Source organism: Sinocyclocheilus grahami, unplaced genomic scaffold (assembly GCF_001515645.1).
Source record: "Sinocyclocheilus grahami isolate Dianchi unplaced genomic scaffold, SAMN03320097.WGS_v1.1 scaffold955.1, whole genome shotgun sequence".
NCBI lineage: Eukaryota > Metazoa > Chordata > Actinopteri > Cypriniformes > Cyprinidae > Sinocyclocheilus > Sinocyclocheilus grahami.
In genome coordinates, this window is record NW_015506134.1 from 237,318 (window position 1) to 255,658 (window position 18,341).

Genomic DNA, 18,341 nt, shown 5'->3' on the forward strand with positions numbered 1-18,341 from the left:
CATTGTACTTGAATAGGCATTCAGAGGTCCATTTACTTCAATTCAAAGTCTTTGTACAATGCACAACACATCATGGTTGGTTGACATCACTTTTTAAAGTCAGCATATTGGCTGATACCCATAGAAAGAAAAAAAGCATGTTTATGGTTACAGCAGCAGGACCTTTTCTGACTTTTCACTGATATTCTCTAAAATGTTAAATGGGTCTCTGCGGCTACATGCAAAAAAAAAACATCCGCTTCTACTATTTTTAATAACATTAGACTTTCGATAAATGGAGTTGGCTAAAGTTCATCATTTAATTAACGCATAACTATAAATAAAGTCACCTCATTTTAACCAAAAATCTCTCGCTCTCTTTTTTCTCCATTTTTGCAGCCTTTGTACTCCACAGCTGGTGTTTTCTCTTCAAATCCTGTATTGCAGTGCTGCTAATATTGTTTTCTCCTGCGTGATAAATTGCTTGGGCTTTTATGCATTTTACACAAAAGCATTTGCTAAATGATTAAATAAAAAGAAGCATTTGAATCAACAGTATATTGCTTTACTTCCCAACACTCTTTACTTTGGTCTTACTAGACAGAGCAGAGGGGTATTTTCCTTTAACGACTCAGTTTAAATAAGCAATGAGCCTGCTTAGTATTCAGCACATAGAAGATAAAAGGAGAAACCCGGAAAGGACAAACTGTTCATGCTTTACGGCATGGAATTTCCTCGGTGTCCCCCTCAGTAGAAACAGATTCTCCAGATGTCTGTGATACTCACACAAAACGGTTGGATATTTCAGTTGTACTACTTTTTAATATTTCGCTCTGCTCCAGAACCTAATAAGCTGTATAGTCTTCACCAAGAAGGCAATCCCAGAGTGCATTGCTGGATAAACGCAATCTCACGGATCTCACCACATTCTTACCTAAACCTCTGTTTTGGTGTCTGTCTCTCAGGACTCTTGCACAGGTGGCCGATGTAATACAGAGGGAAGAAGAGGCAGTTCCACGTGGTTGTGAACCATGTGAGAGTGAACGGTGCGTCGTACTGCTTGAAGGTCAGCTTGGCCAGCTGGGTGGAGCCTGCCCATGATGAGCACACACACATCACCATGGCCACGCCCCATATTGCTTTTCGCACTTGGATGGCTGTCACTCGAACACAGCAGTGTAATCGCTGCCTCCCTGCCCCTGACTCCACCCCTGCTCCGCCCACCATCGCCTGTCCATCTGCGTTGCCCACGATGTTCTCCCTCGGCCGGTCCTCCCCTACAAGCAAACAAAATGACATCAGTTACTGATTTATTAGCTTTTTTTTATTATGGTTTTGAGAAAACAGTGAACAGACAATCAAATCACTTGACGCTGTAAAAATGCTCCCCTTAGATATATAAACTGCAGTAAAACAACACTATAGGATTGCACTATTACTAATCTGTGCAGTGAAAGTTTTCAGTGATGAAACTGAAATAGTGATGAGCATTACACGAGTTTTTCAGCCATTTGAAAACTCCCTCAAATGACATGATAGATGTCTAATCCACTGACTTCCAAACAATGCCTCTCACCAAAGAAGTGAAACATTTCCTGAAACGTCCAAAAGGAAATCAATAGCACGGTTTACTCATTTAACAAAGAAACTCTTTTAAAGTGCCAAGGGGTAATACTTGAAAAAGCAATATTATTAATACAGAAACTCTGAATGGAATCTGTCTGGAGTCTCTCAAGAACTGCAGTGCTATCAAATAAGCACATCTCAAGCCCACCATCCATTCATAAATGCTCTTAATGGCTCTTAATAGCCCTTCATCTATTCACACGCAGAATAAACGAGTGGAGTAATTACCCTGCCTGCGCCTGGTGGAGGATTCAATCTGTTTATCCATAAAGAGAAAAAAGTGCATCCTTAGCACTGAAGCATCTGAGTACTCTATGAAGCACAATAACATACTTAAAGTAATGATAGATGATTCTTTCATTTACAAGGCTATTCACAATAAAGTAAAATCTTATTATATTTTTAAAATGTAATTTTATTTTCAGCAACATTACTACAGTCTTCAAATGATTCAGAAATCATTCTAATATGCTGATTTGCTGCTCAAGAACCATTTCTAACTATTATTAAAGTTGAACACAGTGCTGCGTAATATTTTTGTGGAAATTGTGATACTTTTTTTTAGAAAGCTTAAAAGAACAGCATTTATTTGAAATATAAATCTTTCCTAACATCCATTTTCATTGCATGTATTACATACTATCTAATATTACTCTATTGGTCTCTTAACAGTAGATAATTCTGATTTTCTAGACTTTAGACTTTTGCAGACACATGGTACCATTTCAAATGAACGACAGTGAGAGCTCGATAATCATATATTCATGCGCAGGCCTAATAATATCACAAACTAGCCTGTATCATAGCAAGTGATTCAAAGTGAAAGATGATTTTCTCTTGACACCCTCAACAGCCTAGAGACATTTCACACAGACAGATCCTAAGTGAAGACTGTAAGACGACAGCACCTGCTAAAACACAAGAATTATATAATGAAGCAACACTGTATTATAGCATAAACTAGCATTTTAGGTGATCCTACTTTCTTTTATAAAGTATTTTAGGTGACCATAATGCTTTCTCCCAAAGTACAGAAGCTGTATTAGGATCCATATCCCAAACTCTAAGAGACTCTTTGAACCAACTCAATAATTTGCTGGTGTTATGTAAGATTTTCTGTTTCTGCAGAGATCCCTGATTGTGCTTTCATAGTTCATCAGTCCACCCAAGCAAACTCTTACCCTTCTTGTACCTGCACCCCTAGGGATGTGCCTAGAGAAGCCTTCAACATCCAAAGCTCAACACTAACAACATGATCACCGATAGATCTGTTTCTGTTGACAGAAGTTACAGTTTCCATACAGAAGGAATCAAATAACCCACAGTCAAATAACACCACCCACGTGAGGTTGTATGTGTAAACTGACACTATAGTGTACGCTAATCTGTATTTACACACACACTCGCTGTGGAGGCTGTTGTCATATCATACACCACAGTAAATTAACAGTATGTTTTACTCCCAAAGATAGTTCTTCTTTGCTCAATTCAACCTTACATTTTAGTCTAATGCCAAATAATAAGCAATAATTTGTATTTTTATAGTATTTTCCATGTCAGACTATTCAAGGGACTCTCAAACCTCTATAAATGGCCCATGAAATGCAAACTGTTCAAGGTTGTGTGAAGCTACCCTTGAATACAAAAGCTAGCTGTCACTGCACTTTGCCATTACTGTATATGTTTTCAAACCAATGCACCGCTTCCCTGTCCCCTCATAATGAGCTGCCACTACCACTGCGTATTTAACATGTGGGTAATTATCTGAAAGCAGTGAACGTGTGTAGTAACCATGGAAACTGATCATCAGTATGAAATCTCTGGAGACACATGATCACAAATACAGTACTCAATACACGAGCTCAGCAGAAATTGTAAAGAAATGTGCACTGTGTTAGAAAACAGAAAATAAAGAAATAAATACCCAATGTAAAATATAATGAATTATTATTATTATTAATAATAATATTATTATAATTATAATTAATTAATTAGAATAATAATAATTGCTATTGTTGTTGTTGTTGTTAAAAGACTTCAAAATGGGAATGGACAATTTAAATACAGTACATAGTAATAAATGCCCAATGTTGTTTTACACCAAAGTCTGATAACCACTGGTTTAGGGCATCCAAATTCAGTTCAGGTGAAATTCATCTCAATCTCACCTTCAGATTCTGACCCCATAAACCTTAAGTCTTTATCTTATGTTGCTGACCAGTGTTCCAGACATTGGTGCAGACTAGCTAGACCATCAAACCCTGGCAAGCAGGACCAACCAACTCCTACACCAAAGAAGACCAAGCTAAGCACTTTTCAGCCAAGAGCAGCCTTTTCAACCAAAACCAGATCTACATTGATTAACTCAGTGCATTCAAAACAATGCTGCATGTGGAGACAATAAGCAGATGGTTCGGCTGCCACAAGGAGATGCTATAATGTGACTATTTTATCATATTATCATCAATGAAGTTTCTGCAAGGATACTCGATTAATTCATGTGTAATTAACAGTAAGAGAAGGTTCTTCAGAAGGACGTCTTCAGCGGGACTGATGGAGTCTGAATCAGAATGTCACTTACTGCTAATGACTAAGTCTTTGACCGTCATTGCAATTTAAAATGATTAAGAGGTTCTTACAGAAACCTTCTGATGTAATTTCTAAAAGACTAAGTTAAATGAATGGCCATTTACATTTTTTACCATCAGAATGAGATCATCCAATGGACCACAAGACACAACAATCACATAAATGACATCCTGGACTTGTGTTAGTTCGCACTGCCTCACAAACACAGAATTTATATTCAAAACATTTTTAAAAACCTTTTTTTCTCAAGAAAAAAAAAAAATTGAATTGATGTTATTTTTTAACTATTGGTATGAAAATGTAACCATTTAAAAAAGTTTTTTTTTAACCATTTTTATGTGTGCATCGCTATTTCAAAATAAAGGTCAGAACGCGCTCACTGACTCTGATGAGTACTCTTGTGCCAAATGAATCAATTACAGTTGCTCTGTAAAACATTAAAAAACAGCCAACAAATATGAAAACTAGAGTCTTTAAGCTTTCAAATTATACATAGTTTGTCAAGATTACTTTAGGTTTAGATATTACTGTTATAAACATGTAATAACAAATGGGTCCACCGGTTGACCAGTGACAGTTAACAGCATAAATGCTGGTCCTTCATAAGAATCACCAATTTTAGAGGTCCTTGGTATCAAGAAGTTTGAAAACGTAATAATTCCTATTGTAATGTGACTCAATAGGGTCCCCGATTTTAAAACTAGCATCAGCATTTTTTTCTTTATGTGTGAATAATTCTGAAGAGGCTATTCTGAAGGAATCATAGCTTCAAATACCAGTTCTTGTTTTTGACAGGGAAGATTAAAATCTGCCTGTGCCAGAGGCTTGATGCTAAATCAGGCCAGTGAGTGTTTCTCACAAAAAGCGTTTCAAAATGAATCGACGTGTCAAGAGGAGCTCAGACAAAGTGCATCGGCAATGAGGGCAGCGGTCAAAGCCTCAAAAGTCTCAAAATGCCACGAAAGTTCAGCCTCAAAGACGTGACAGATTTCAATCAGAACCCAGACTCAGCAAAAACTGTGACAGTGAGTGTCAGGGAATGCCATTTGGTAGGTGCTGATGTAATGAGCTCACAATCTGAACCCATAAGCAATGGAAAAATGGTTATCATTCACTATATTTCTTGCATTAGCCAAAATATGCCTTCAGCCTATAATGGCGAGTCTTAAAAATTATGGATGATCCATGATGGTATCAGCAGCCAGTATTAGTTAACTAAAACTACACTCTTAATAACTGGTTTAAGCTATATTGGCATCATTATATGGTTCCATAAAGAACTTTAAACATCAATGGAACTTTTCCATTGCTCAAAAGTTGTTTTTTTGTTTTTTTTAGTGGAAGTGGAAATTTTATAAAAAAATTTTTTTAGAATATTAAAATGTACTTAACAATAAAAAGAGGTTTCTCAGGGAGCCAAACATGGTTCTTCTATGGCATCACTGCGAAAACTCACTTTTGAAACCTTTATTTTTAAGAGTGTAAAACTTAAACCATAAAAAATAACTTAAACTTAAAAAATAAACATTAACATTAAAATAAAATATATATATATATATATATAAAAAAAACTTAAACTTATTTTATTTCCGCTAGTTGCCATGGAATTATTTCTCAGTTTAAGTTGATGTACTAAAGTAACCAAAACGGAAATAAAAAATTATAAAAAGTATGGAAGCCCTGTTAGCCACGGAATAATAAAAATTGCCTTTTTTATCTCACAATTCACAGACTTTTTTCTCGCAGTTCTGCATTTATATCTTGTGATTTTAGTTTATATCTTTCAGAATTGCTAGAAAAAAAGTTTGAATTGTAAGATATACATTTAGAATTCAATTCATTCAATCTTGCAATTCTGACTTTTTTTCTGTGATATTTTTCCCTCTGAATTCTGAATTCTCGCAAGTTCTGTTTTTCTTTGCTTCCTTCACAAAATAAAAAAGGTAACTGTGACTTTTTCTCTCCCAATTGCAAATTTTTTCTTGCAATTGTGAGAGTTTATATCTCACAGTTCAGATTTTTCTTCTCAGAACTGCGAGTTATCACCAAGTTTATTTCTCACAATTCTCCATTTATGTCTTGCAATTCTGACAGACAAACTTAGAACAAAAATGTATTAGATATAAACTCAGAATTCTGACTTTCTAGAAATTCTGAGGTTATATCTCGCAATTCTGTATTTTTGTTTTGTTTGTTTGTTTCTGCCACACAAAAAAAATAAATAAATAAAAAAGGTAATTGCAACTTTTTTTCTTACAATTCTGACTTTTTCTTGCTGTTGCGAGTTTATATCTCAGTTCAGACCTTTTCTTCTCAGAACTGCGTGTTAACACCTCAGGTTTATTTCTTGCAATTCTGTGATTATATCTTGCAGTTCTGAGTTTGTCTCAGAGTAAGAATTGTGAGGAAAAAAGTCTGAAATGTAAGATAAAAAGTTGCAGTTACTTTTTAAATTGTTTTAATCCCGTGGCAGAAACAAGGTTCCATAAAAACAATATAGATATAATAATAATAATAATTACAAAAACACAAAAAATGAAACTTTAACTGAAATGAAAATGGGAAAAAATAAATAAAAAATCATTCTAAATATTAACAAAAACTATAATTGTATCTTGATACTAAAGCAACACTGCAGCTGTCTTGTGGAAGTCATTATGTCTGATGATTGTTTGGTACGGCTGTATGACTGCCACAGAATATGAGCCTATTGTAGAACATATGCACAGGATTATTCCTAACGATTCCCTATTCTAGCATAATAATGTGACCATGTGCACCGCTAAACTCAAAACGATTAAGTAATTATTAAAATGGTGTCATTTTAAAGTCACATATGCCTCATAACTGTCTCTAAATTGCGCACAAATGCCCATTTCACTTTGCCCATATCTATCTATTTTTGAATGCATACATAGTCTTTGGTAGCTTTCTTCCCTCTTATGTTTGTCTCTGCAGTGCAGATCTCTCTTGCTGATAACTGCCAGTTCTTTGTAGTGCCAACTCTGCACTGAGCTCAACCAGCATGAAAGAGCACAGTCTCCTCTATCACACATGCACTACAGAGCAGATCCATGTTATTTTGTAATGACATCGTGAGCGTGTCTGGGACATCGGTGCATGACTTCAAACAGTTAGAGATGAAATATGAATGTGTTGCCATCTGGGTGACGGTGGTACAGCTCTGCAGTGCAGCATCCCATGGATTGTGGGAACAGCTCAGTTTTTAGTGGATTTCCCTAGATGCGTAACATGTCCTTGAAGGAATATACCATGTTACATGCAAGTTAAGCTCTGTTGAAAAGATTAGAGGCATGCTGTCAGTTACAGGGCCGTGCAGAGACCTTTTGAGGGGCAGGTGCTCAAAGTATGAAAGGGGCACATGGAACAAGGCTTTAAATAGGGCTGTGCTCAAAATATCAATGCAGCAACATATTGTGATGCATCCATTGCTTATATGCGCATCGATATGGATGCTTCTGCATTGATACAGCAGCAAATGTCATGATGGAGTTTTGAAAAAGAAGTTTAAAAGTTTATGTAGCGAATTTAGCTCACAACAGGAAATATTGATAAGTATAATTCAGAGGATGAGAAAATCAGTATAAGCCTGTTTTACAAGTGTTGTGATAATTCTTTTTTTAAGGCGCTCCATGTTTTTTAAATAAATACTGTAATAATAATAATAGTTCAAAGTATGAATAGTTTTTAGTCAAACAACATAAAAAAGACCAGACCCCTATACTGCCAGAAGTAACATTAGTTGTACAGGCTACACACAGCAATATAAACAACAGTTGTGCATGCTCACTTCACGTCATTCTTGTAAAATAATAATAATAATAAGTAAACAAGCACACGGCTCCACTGAGAACTCCACTTACCGGCAGCCACGGACAGTACTGAAGGTATCCTGGTAGTGCACTTAATTACTAAAGGTGTCTGAGCATGAGGGAATGTCCCAGATGAGGTCGTCAGGTGAAAGGTCATCATGTGGGTCATTTTATTTACGGCTAAATAATAATTCATTAATTTTTCTAATAGTTTGATTGTGCAGGCCTTCACAAAAGGGCCTTTAATTACAAAAAAAAACAAAAGGGCACTTTGAGCATCAAGGGGTAAAGAGGCAGGTGCTCAAGTGCTCGGTCAGTCATCTGGTCAGTTACCACAGAAATACTGACTCTGGGAGATATATATGGAATTTTTACAATATGTTTACAGTGATTTTGCTGGTGATATAAAATTGAGCAACACTGAATGTGATGATTTTAATGGACTTTTTATTTTGCCTTGTCTTGACAATTGGTATGATTCGTTTCCACGAATCAATTTAAAACTCTGATGGAATGATTTGTTTATGTTTAACTCAAAAATTGAATAATCAGTGTTGATGTGATGGTTCCTCTGACTAAAAAGAAATTTAGAGAAAATAAGATACATTTATACGGAATATCGTCAAATGGCTGAAAAATATGGAGATATTTGTTCTTCGGCTAATTCATATAAAAGTATACTGTTCAAAAGTTTGGTATTGGTAAGATTTTTTAAAACAAATTATTACTTTTATTCAGCCAGAATTGACAGTAAAGACATTTATAATGTTATGAAAGATTTATACTTCAAATAAATGCTATTCTTTTGAATTTAATTTTTATTAAAAAATCCTGAAAAAAGTTGAAAATTCAGCTTTGCATTCACAGGAATGTTATATTTTTACATAGAAAATGTTTTTTTGTAATAATATTTTTCAATATTATTAATTTATTGTATTTTGTTTAAATAAATGCAGTCTTGGTGAGCAGAAATGACTTATTTAAAATAAATAAATAAATAAATCTTACCAATCCCAAACTCCTATAAAAAAGCTGTCCGGAACTGATAAGAGTAGCAGATGCTTTGCTGTTGCATGATAAAGGCCTTCAGAAATTACCATTCATTAATGCTATAATCAGTGTCCTCTGACTAAAAAGAAATTTAGAGAAAATAAGATACATTTATACGGAATATCGTCAAATGGCTGAAAAATATGGAGATATTTGTTCTTCGGCTAATTCATATAAAAGTATACTGTTCAAAAGTTTGGTATTGGTAAGATTTTTTAAAACAAATTATTACTTTTATTCAGCCAGAATTGACAGTAAAGACATTTATAATGTTATGAAAGATTTATACTTCAAATAAATGCTATTCTTTTGAATTTAATTTTTATTAAAAAATCCTGAAAAAAGTTGAAAATTCAGCTTTGCATTCACAGGAATGTTATATTTTTACATAGAAAATGTTTTTTTGTAATAATATTTTTCAATATTATTAATTTATTGTATTTTGTTTAAATAAATGCAGTCTTGGTGAGCAGAAATGACTTATTTAAAATAAATAAATAAATAAATCTTACCAATCCCAAACTCCTATAAAAAAGCTGTCCGGAACTGATAAGAGTAGCAGATGCTTTGCTGTTGCATGATAAAGGCCTTCAGAAATTACCATTCATTAATGCTGACACCACCCATATGTTTTCTAACTCGTTGTTTGGGGTCTGCAGCAGTGCTGTTCCAAGTTTGTAAAGAAGACAATCTCTCGATATGCAATGAAAGAAAAACATTATTCAACAATATACAGCAAGACACGGCTTGAAGATACACTCACTTAAACACACTGTTACAGTAGGTCCAAACATTCTAATCACAGTCAGACCATATCTATCTATATGCAGATTCTGAGCTGGCAAGAAGTTTGTGTGTGTGTCAAATTGAAGTCTATGAAAACAAGTGGCTGTAGATTGTGTGTGTGTGTGTTGGTGCAGCAGGTCAGTGAACCCTGCAGTGTCCAGCTAGAAGAACAGACACAGTAGGTCCAAACATTCTAATCACAGTCAGACCATATCTATCTATATGCAGATTCTGAGCTGGCAAGAAGTTTGTGTGTGTGTCAAATTGAAGTCTATGAAAACAAGTGGCTGTAGATTGTGTGAGTGTGTGTGTTGGTGCAGCAGGTCAGTGAACCCTGCAGTGTCCAGCTAGAAGAACAGATGCCCGAGATGTCACACTCTGTTGTGACCCTGCTCACGGCTCACGGACATGACAGAGAGAAGCATAACCGTGCCAGTTGCCCACTGTTTGTGTGTGTGTGTATGGCTGCGTACTGTAGTACTTAGCATCAGAGGCATCTGAGCCACTGAATCTCTCTTCTGTTTATCAAAAAAATTGTTTACTGATTCGTTCAGTGACTCTTTCTGTGGGTTACATCATTACACCAGTTGGTGGCCATACATTATGAATGAGTCGTTCTATTATTCACTGATTAGTTCAAAAACATGAATTACTTTGACAGTTTTTTCACCCGTTCATTCACCAACATAATGTAAAAATGAACTGTAGTCGGATCAGATTTTGATTCATCCCAGTATATTTGATTAATTGATGTTTGTTTTAAAAATCTGTTTACCACAGATATTTCTTCATTGATTCATTCAGTGACTCGTCTGACAACTATTTATAACTATTTAAACTATCTAACAACATTTTCTGGAAACTGTCATACACTACCAACAGTTTGGGGTAGCCAAGTAATATTTTCATATATATATATATACTGTATATACACCTTAAAGTCTATCCCAACTCTTCAATGTCCCCTTTTCCATCGCAGCCTGTAGATCCTGCAGAATAAAGACTGCAGTTTAACAGACTGGAGTCACGCCAGCATTCCTGCTCTAGATCAATACATAATAGACCGTCCGTAAGTCCCCTGCTGAATCTAATTGATGAGCTAGTGCTGCAGGTGTCTCCCCAAACAGAGCTTTCCACACTAATGTACTGACAGTGTGAAGTGTCCAAGTAATCTGACAGTTAGCTCGCAGCCTTCAAATTAAGTGTACGAAACGAATCCAGTTCAGTCTGCAAACACTGAGACAAGTGTGCCAAAACCCATCAATAAAATGCTGCCTTGCTAGATGTATAAAGTCCTGTTCTTGTAAATAAGCAGCACTTCAGGAGAATTAATTTGTGGAGAAAAAATAATGGCAAAAACAATGACAAAAATAATTCCTTGCGTGAACAAATCAAGGTTGCATTTAAAAATAAAATAAAATAAATTTGCAGTAATACATAGCCTCAAGATATAGTTAATATAGTAAAACTCCAGTAGTTGGTGACAAGTGACTGTCTTTTTGACAGAATCAATTATCAAATTCAAATAGCCCTATACTGATTCATTCATGAACACAACAAGTGGCTAGCGAGTCATTGAATCATTCGCTGAAACGAATTATTCGAAAACAGCTGATTCACTGAATCACTGCTACTCTGTGTCGCTCGGAGATGTGTGGTCCATTCTTGTTTTGACAGAACTGTTTTATAGCAATTATAATGTAATGTAATTACATTTTTTATTTAAATGTATACATAAGCCTATACTTTACTGATGGAATAAAAATCTGTCTGATAATATAAAATGAATAATAATTTCCCCAAGCAAAGACTTTCTTAATATCTTTGTTCTGCAATTCAAACAAGAAAATGTAAACGTCTGAAGGGAAGCTCAGATGAGATCTCACCCACTAACTAGTGCACTGAACAAGAGACGAAAGCACCCCTTTCCACTCATGCAAAATGCCTCTTAGTCGGGATTACGTGCATCCAAACACAAACGTATCACAAGCCACACGCAAAAGTTATTATTAGACTGAAGCTCTGTATAAAACTGATTGATGTCAGACAGAAAAACAACTCACAACAACATAGATGTTTTGTGCCCCGGCTCACTGCTGTGAAATATATTTGATTAAAACTCTTCAATAAAAAATGGCTGGATATGTACCAAAAACCAACTAAAAACAGCCCACTGGCTTCCAAACAGGGACACAGAGTTCTTACGAAAGCCAAGATGTGAACAGAAAGAGTTTGGCAGTGAAGGCGTGTGAGTCACATCAGTGTAATGACTCACTGTAGGTTTATTACACAGCCTCTTACTTCTGCCACCTTGTATTACATGTAGTGCTTGATGGAGGAACGGCTCACGTTTTCAGATTCCTCCGGCTTAACATTCAAGCTGAAATTAATCGCACTACATAGGCTAATAACTAAACACTGTATTTCTCCATATAGCAATGTGGTTGTTTAAGTAAAACGGATACATTCTGCTTTGATTAAAGCTGAACTTGGTGATTTCTGGACATTCAGGGCTCCAAATGTGAAGATGAAAAGAACAAATGTACAACAGTGATCTAAAATGGAGTTGGGAAAACTGTTTGTGACCAGTGTTTTCCTGCAAACAAAAATAAACATAGTGCTAGCAATGATGTATGATTTGCAAACAAACACCTCTTATGCGCGGTTTCTTACTAAATATGTCAGTCAAAAGACTTCACTATTCTATATAATGGGTTACTCAGTTCGTGGATTGAATCTGACTCAATCAGTCAGTGAACCATTCATAGACGTTCACAAATAACTCCCTCACTAAACTGCGAGTCGTCTTTCTTTTATGTTCAATTCGAAATGAACCAATAACCGTGCTCGTTAGACTTGCATCTGTGTATTTACTGACTGGTTGTTCATAACAAATGTGTTGATACATACAAAATATTGTCGAGCAAGGTCCAATTGTAATGTTGAATCTATCAACTGTAAGGTTTGGCCAAATGTCAAACAGGTTTCTATAGGATGGACGAAGAAATAGCCCCCAATTTTCTGTACCTCACCTCAAAGGAAGCCCAAAAGGCCCAACAAATCTCTGCACTGCCAGCATAAAGCTTTTAGTAATCATAGAAGCTGCCAGAATTTGGCTGCAGGCAGGCCTAAACCACCGCAACAGTATGAGTAGACCGCTGGGTCTGAGCTGAAACCAAAGATCAAACCAAAGAGTGTTAAACATCCCACCTCAAACGCACTCTAGAGTATAGCAGCTTCTGTTGATTCTGCCTCAGCCTCTGAGCCAGACCCTTTGCTGAGCAAGAGTCCATATAAATGCACAAATATGTGTGCAAAGAAATCAATTAAACTATGCAAAGAAATAGTGATTACCAATAACAAGCGCGTATCTGTCTCAGAAACATGAGTTCCATCAGTGAGTCAGAGTCGATTTGTAGTCCATTTCTCCAGCTGGTGCTGGTCATCACTTCAGATTGGACACTTGGAGAAGACTTACTCATACTATGAAGTGCGCATAAATGAGATGTCAGGGTATGACAAAACTGCCTGCCACAACTTTCTGAGTGAAACCTTCACAATAACTGCTGATATTTCTGTCTGTGCTCATACAAGTTTGATACAGACCACAAAACCAGAGGAAAATGTGAACTCAGAGTACCTGTGTTCTGTCCTGCTTTCTAAGATTAAAGCAAAAAAAAAAATCCATGCTTTGTAGGCATCTAGAAAATGCAAGCTAATGCAACGAGAATTAATATAGATAATGGTTTGGAGCACAAATGCACACACACTCAGCTTCTGGAAAAACAGCATACGGGGTTCATACATCACAGAAATGGGAAAGTATGGGACATGTAATCAGCCTGATGTACCAAGCAGCTCACTGCTCACATTGACTGTACTGCTATGAAATCAGGATGCACCTAAATCTGATCGATAATAATAACATAACAACAATAACGACGACAACAATATGCACAAAAATGAATAATTTTAACACGAAAAGTGTACAAATAAAACATTTTAAAACTTGAAGTGAAAATTATACTGTTTAAAATGACAATACATGTATTTTTACTGCAAATATTGTATAAAAAAGTAAAAAGTATGATTTACAGCCAATATGCCTCAATACAGCTGCTAATTCCCCCCCCCTACCTCAGTCAACTGCTACATTAATGACAGTTCTATACAAGCATATAAACAGCATGTAAAATGTACAAATATACTGTAGCAGTACATAATCTGCAGTTTTCCAGTAATTTAACACTGTCTCAGCCAATGGGAAGAAGCCAGCATCTAAATGAAGAGTGTGAAGTTTCTGTCTGCATTAAAAAGCAGATGCACTTTTCACATCATCATCTGAAATGAAGGAATGACTTGTTCATTGTATCTCAGTAGAAACAGCAGATGATATCTTCAAGAAACTTACAGATAATCAGCCTCTCTCTTAACTCCTTGTCAGAAAATGTAAAGGTCTTTTTGTAATTTGGAAGCAATCACAATCAGAAATCCACTAGGATTTTAAATGCTTCTTGGAGATATAATACTAATAGGATTGATTCCAAATGCCTTTAGGATTTTAACGAATGCAGATGTTTTAAGATCTGATGCATTGTAACCTCAGCGATGATCTGTTAATATTAATATTCCAACCATAAAAGGCGCAGAGAACAACCAAACATCTGGACTGGTGATGCGCAAAGGAGACAGGTGTTTCTCGGTGTTTGTTATTATGCTATTTTACGTATGCACTACAGTTCGATTTAAATGACAAAGACTGTTTTAAAGCATCAGAGCACACTAAAGAGCGCGTTAGGAAAGCAGATCGCCCTACAGAACGAGGTTGAATCGCGAATCGCGTTGCGGACGGAGCCCGTTGCGCACGTACCTCTCACTTTGGTCAGGGTGAGCACCGGACTGTTACAGGCGGACAGCGGCGCGACCCGGGCCGAATGTTTCTTCATATTGACGAGCTCGGACAGACGGAGCTCAAGCCGCATCGACTACATCCCTAAAGCTGATTGTGACCGAACTGCTCTCAATGTCTCGTGCGCCTCCTCTACCCCTGAACTGTGCTCTCCCCTCCCACTAAACACTCTGCGGTATCCTCCCGCATTCTCCACGCGGGACAGTCACGGTGCTGCAGTTCAATTCTTTTGCCCTATAGAGATTTGCACCGTGTTTTTCACAGCTTAGGTACATAGCAATCTGCACTGCATAACAGCATAACACTGCATAACAGCAATGACAAATTGTTAACGCTTAAATGAGGAGCTACCTAAAACATTTATATTTTTTTTAATTAATTTTCTAATTTAATATAAAAAAATAATAATAATACATTTAAGTGAAATACTGCTTTAAACTCCAATTAAACAGTTCGGCATCTGTCACAAAAAAATAACATCAGGTCAGTGAGGTCAGGAGCCCTAAAGTCAATTTAAGGCAAGCCTGTTCAGGCCGTGGCCATGACGCAGGAAATTCCCATCCCATCTTAGAGGAATGTACAAGAGCAATGGCGAGAGAAAGAGATCAGGAGAGAGTGTTGGAGTGTTTTCTTCCTTCTCTGAAAAAACCACCTGAATTATTCACCTTCCAGAACCTTAAAAATGCTGGGTTGTTTCAACCCAACTTTGGGTCAAAAATGGACTAACCCAGCTGTTGGGTTAACATTTTCAATTACATTTTTAACCCAAATTTTGGGTTAGTCCATATTTGACCCAAAGTTGGATTGAAACAACCCAGCATTTTTTAGAGTGAAAATTTAATCTGGCCCTTAACTGGGGCGAGCGACTCCTCCAAGAGCTAACCTTATCCCGTTCACCTTTCTCTCTTCTGTTTCATTTACTGGATTTCTGACCATTTTCCACTCCTATTCTCCTCACGTGTTTAAAGTTGAATGACTGTACATAATTTAAAACGAACATTGACTATCATGATGGGTTTTTTAGAGTGAAAATTTAATCTGGCCCTTAACTGGGGCGAGCGACTCCTCCAAGAACTAACCTTATCCCGTTCACCTTTCTCTCTTCTGTTTCATTTACTGGATTTCTGACCATTTTCCACTCCTATTCTCCTCACGTGTTTAAAGTTGAATGACTGTACATAATTTAAAACGAACATTGACTATCATGATGGAAACCAGAACAGGATCTCTGGAGTGGAATATATGTGTTATGTATATGGATAATATAGAAACAATAGACAATAGCCATTACTGTTGCTAGTCAGTTGCGGGTAGTAAAAAATCAAGATTCTTTAAAACCGCATAATGTAAATTAGTTCATATGTAGATGTGCGTTTTGAAAAACATTCTTATTTTGACAGTCATTTGCAAACTGTGTGGGAATTATGTGTGAGTGTGTGTGTGTGTGTGTGTGTGAGAGAGAGAGTGGGAAGTGGATTTGCTTGCTGGGAAGCACACAGCAGAAACTACCATTATTTGAGTGGGTAGAGGGAAGCCTCTCTTGGTCACTACAGCTTATCTATTATTTACTACACAGAAAAGAAAAGAACAAACTCGATTCATGAACATGCGTGTGCGTGTGCAGATTATAGGGGTTCATTCTCACGGGTCCAGATGTCTTTAAATCAATACCTAGTCTTTATTGAAAAAACACTCAAGCATAACTAATGAATCCAGTGAAGAAGAGAGACAGAGTAATATGGATGAGTATGCAAAACATCAACCTCCTACACTTCAGTACCCACAGAACCCCTCCTAAACGCAAAGGTGTGGGCATAAATATCTGCATCCTTATCATCTCTTTGCTGTGTTTGGTGATGATTGGCGGTGGCGTTTCTTATCCACATACTGTCAAAGGAATAGTTCACAAAAAATGAAAAGTAAAATTCATTCATGTTGTTCCAAACATAACATTTAATGCTAAAATTAATACATGTATGTAAATTGTGTGTATACACACACACACACACACACTCAAATTCTGTATTTGAGTTTAAAACTAAATTGAAATCTTATTTTCTTTGGCTTTTTAAACTTTGTATGCAAATTTTTTAATAGTTTTTTTAATTGACATTACAGCACTATGGTAAACTGCTGTTGTGTTTATTGGCGCTTAATAAATACATGAATGAATGAATGAATGAATGAATGAATGACTGAAATTGACTTCCATAGTATGGAAAATATACTATGAAGGTCAATGGCTACCAGCAACTGTTTGGTTACCAACCTTCAAAATATCTGTTGGAACAACATTAGAGTGAGTAAATGTTAATTTTTGTGTGAATTTTCCCTTTAAAGAAAAACAAGATCTGTCCAGAACTATGAGACCATAAGACCGATTTGGTGTGTGACCTGTAATCTGTTTTACCATTTACAATTGCTTTTACAACTTTTCTATAAACACTACACTTCTAGACACTTTTATTTAATTTAATTTAAAATTTTAATTTATGCATTTAGCAGACGCTTTTATCCAAAGCGACTTACAGTGCATTCAGGCTATACATTTTTTACCAGTATGTGTGTTCCCTGTGAATTGAACCCACGACCTTTTGCGCTGCTAACGCAATGCTCTACCACTGAGCCACAGGAACACTTTTATTGCATAAAAACTATTGAAGAAGGAGATTCATAATCGTACAGTCTCCATTACTGCTGTTATGCTCAGGCAAACAAGTAAAACTCTCAAACAGAGAGCATAATCTATTACGAACACCCCCGTATGCATTAATACAGAATGTAGCATTGTGCTTTTTGAGTGCAACAATACAGTTATCATCTGACATGAAAGGAATGTAACAGATACCGTATTTCTGTTGTTAGTCATTTTTGGTGTAATATTTTTTTTTGTTTCTTTGTATATCAATATTCTCTGGTATAGTGAGCATAAACATAGTGGGAGCCTCATTATATAACATAATGCACAGCAGATACAGACAGGTTAAAGACTGTAAACACAAGGGGGACATCTGGTGATGTGTTATCTATAGATGTGACATGTGAAAAGTGATTCTATACTAAAACAAAAGATAGATTTTAGTTCATTCCAAATCAGTGAATCAATGAGCGAATCACTTAAAAGCTGCAAGAACATGTCCAGGTCATATTTCAGGTCATAAATCACAAGAAAACAATAAGAAAGTATACTTTGCATAAAGCCTAATTCAAACTCTTAGCAGTTTTAGCATTACATCACTTTCTCAACGATGAATCCTCTGCAGTGAATGGGTGCCGTCAGAATGAGAGTCCAAACAGCTGATAAAAAAATCACAATAATCCACAACTAATCCACATGACTCCAGTCCATCAATTAACGTCTGGTGAAGTAAAAAGCTGTGTGTGTGTAAGAAATAAATTCATCATTAAGACATTTTTTTACTTAAAACTATTGAGTCCTCTATGCATAATATTGCTTTCTCCAGGGAAACTCATTCACTGCAGAGGATCCATTGGTGAGCGAGTGATGTAATGCTACATTTTGACAAATCTGCTGCGATTGGCAAACTTACACATCTACATCTTGGATG

The 18,341-nt window shown here is 36.2% G+C and overlaps 1 protein-coding gene across 1 annotated transcript in view; it reads right to left on the bottom strand.

The window, feature by feature from the left end:
- Nucleotides 1–14,856, bottom strand: part of slc35f3b (solute carrier family 35 member F3b) — a 35,701-nt gene extending 20,845 nt beyond the window's left edge. Inside the window, exons 1-2 of the mRNA XM_016249814.1 lie at nt 14,734–14,856; nt 914–1,256 (exon numbers count right to left, since the gene is read on the bottom strand). Coding sequence (XP_016105300.1) covers nt 914–1,256; nt 14,734–14,845 — 455 coding nt within the window. The 5' untranslated portion in view covers nt 14,846–14,856. The remainder of the gene's footprint in view (nt 1–913; nt 1,257–14,733) is intronic.
- Nucleotides 14,857–18,341: the final 3,485 nt, after the last annotated feature.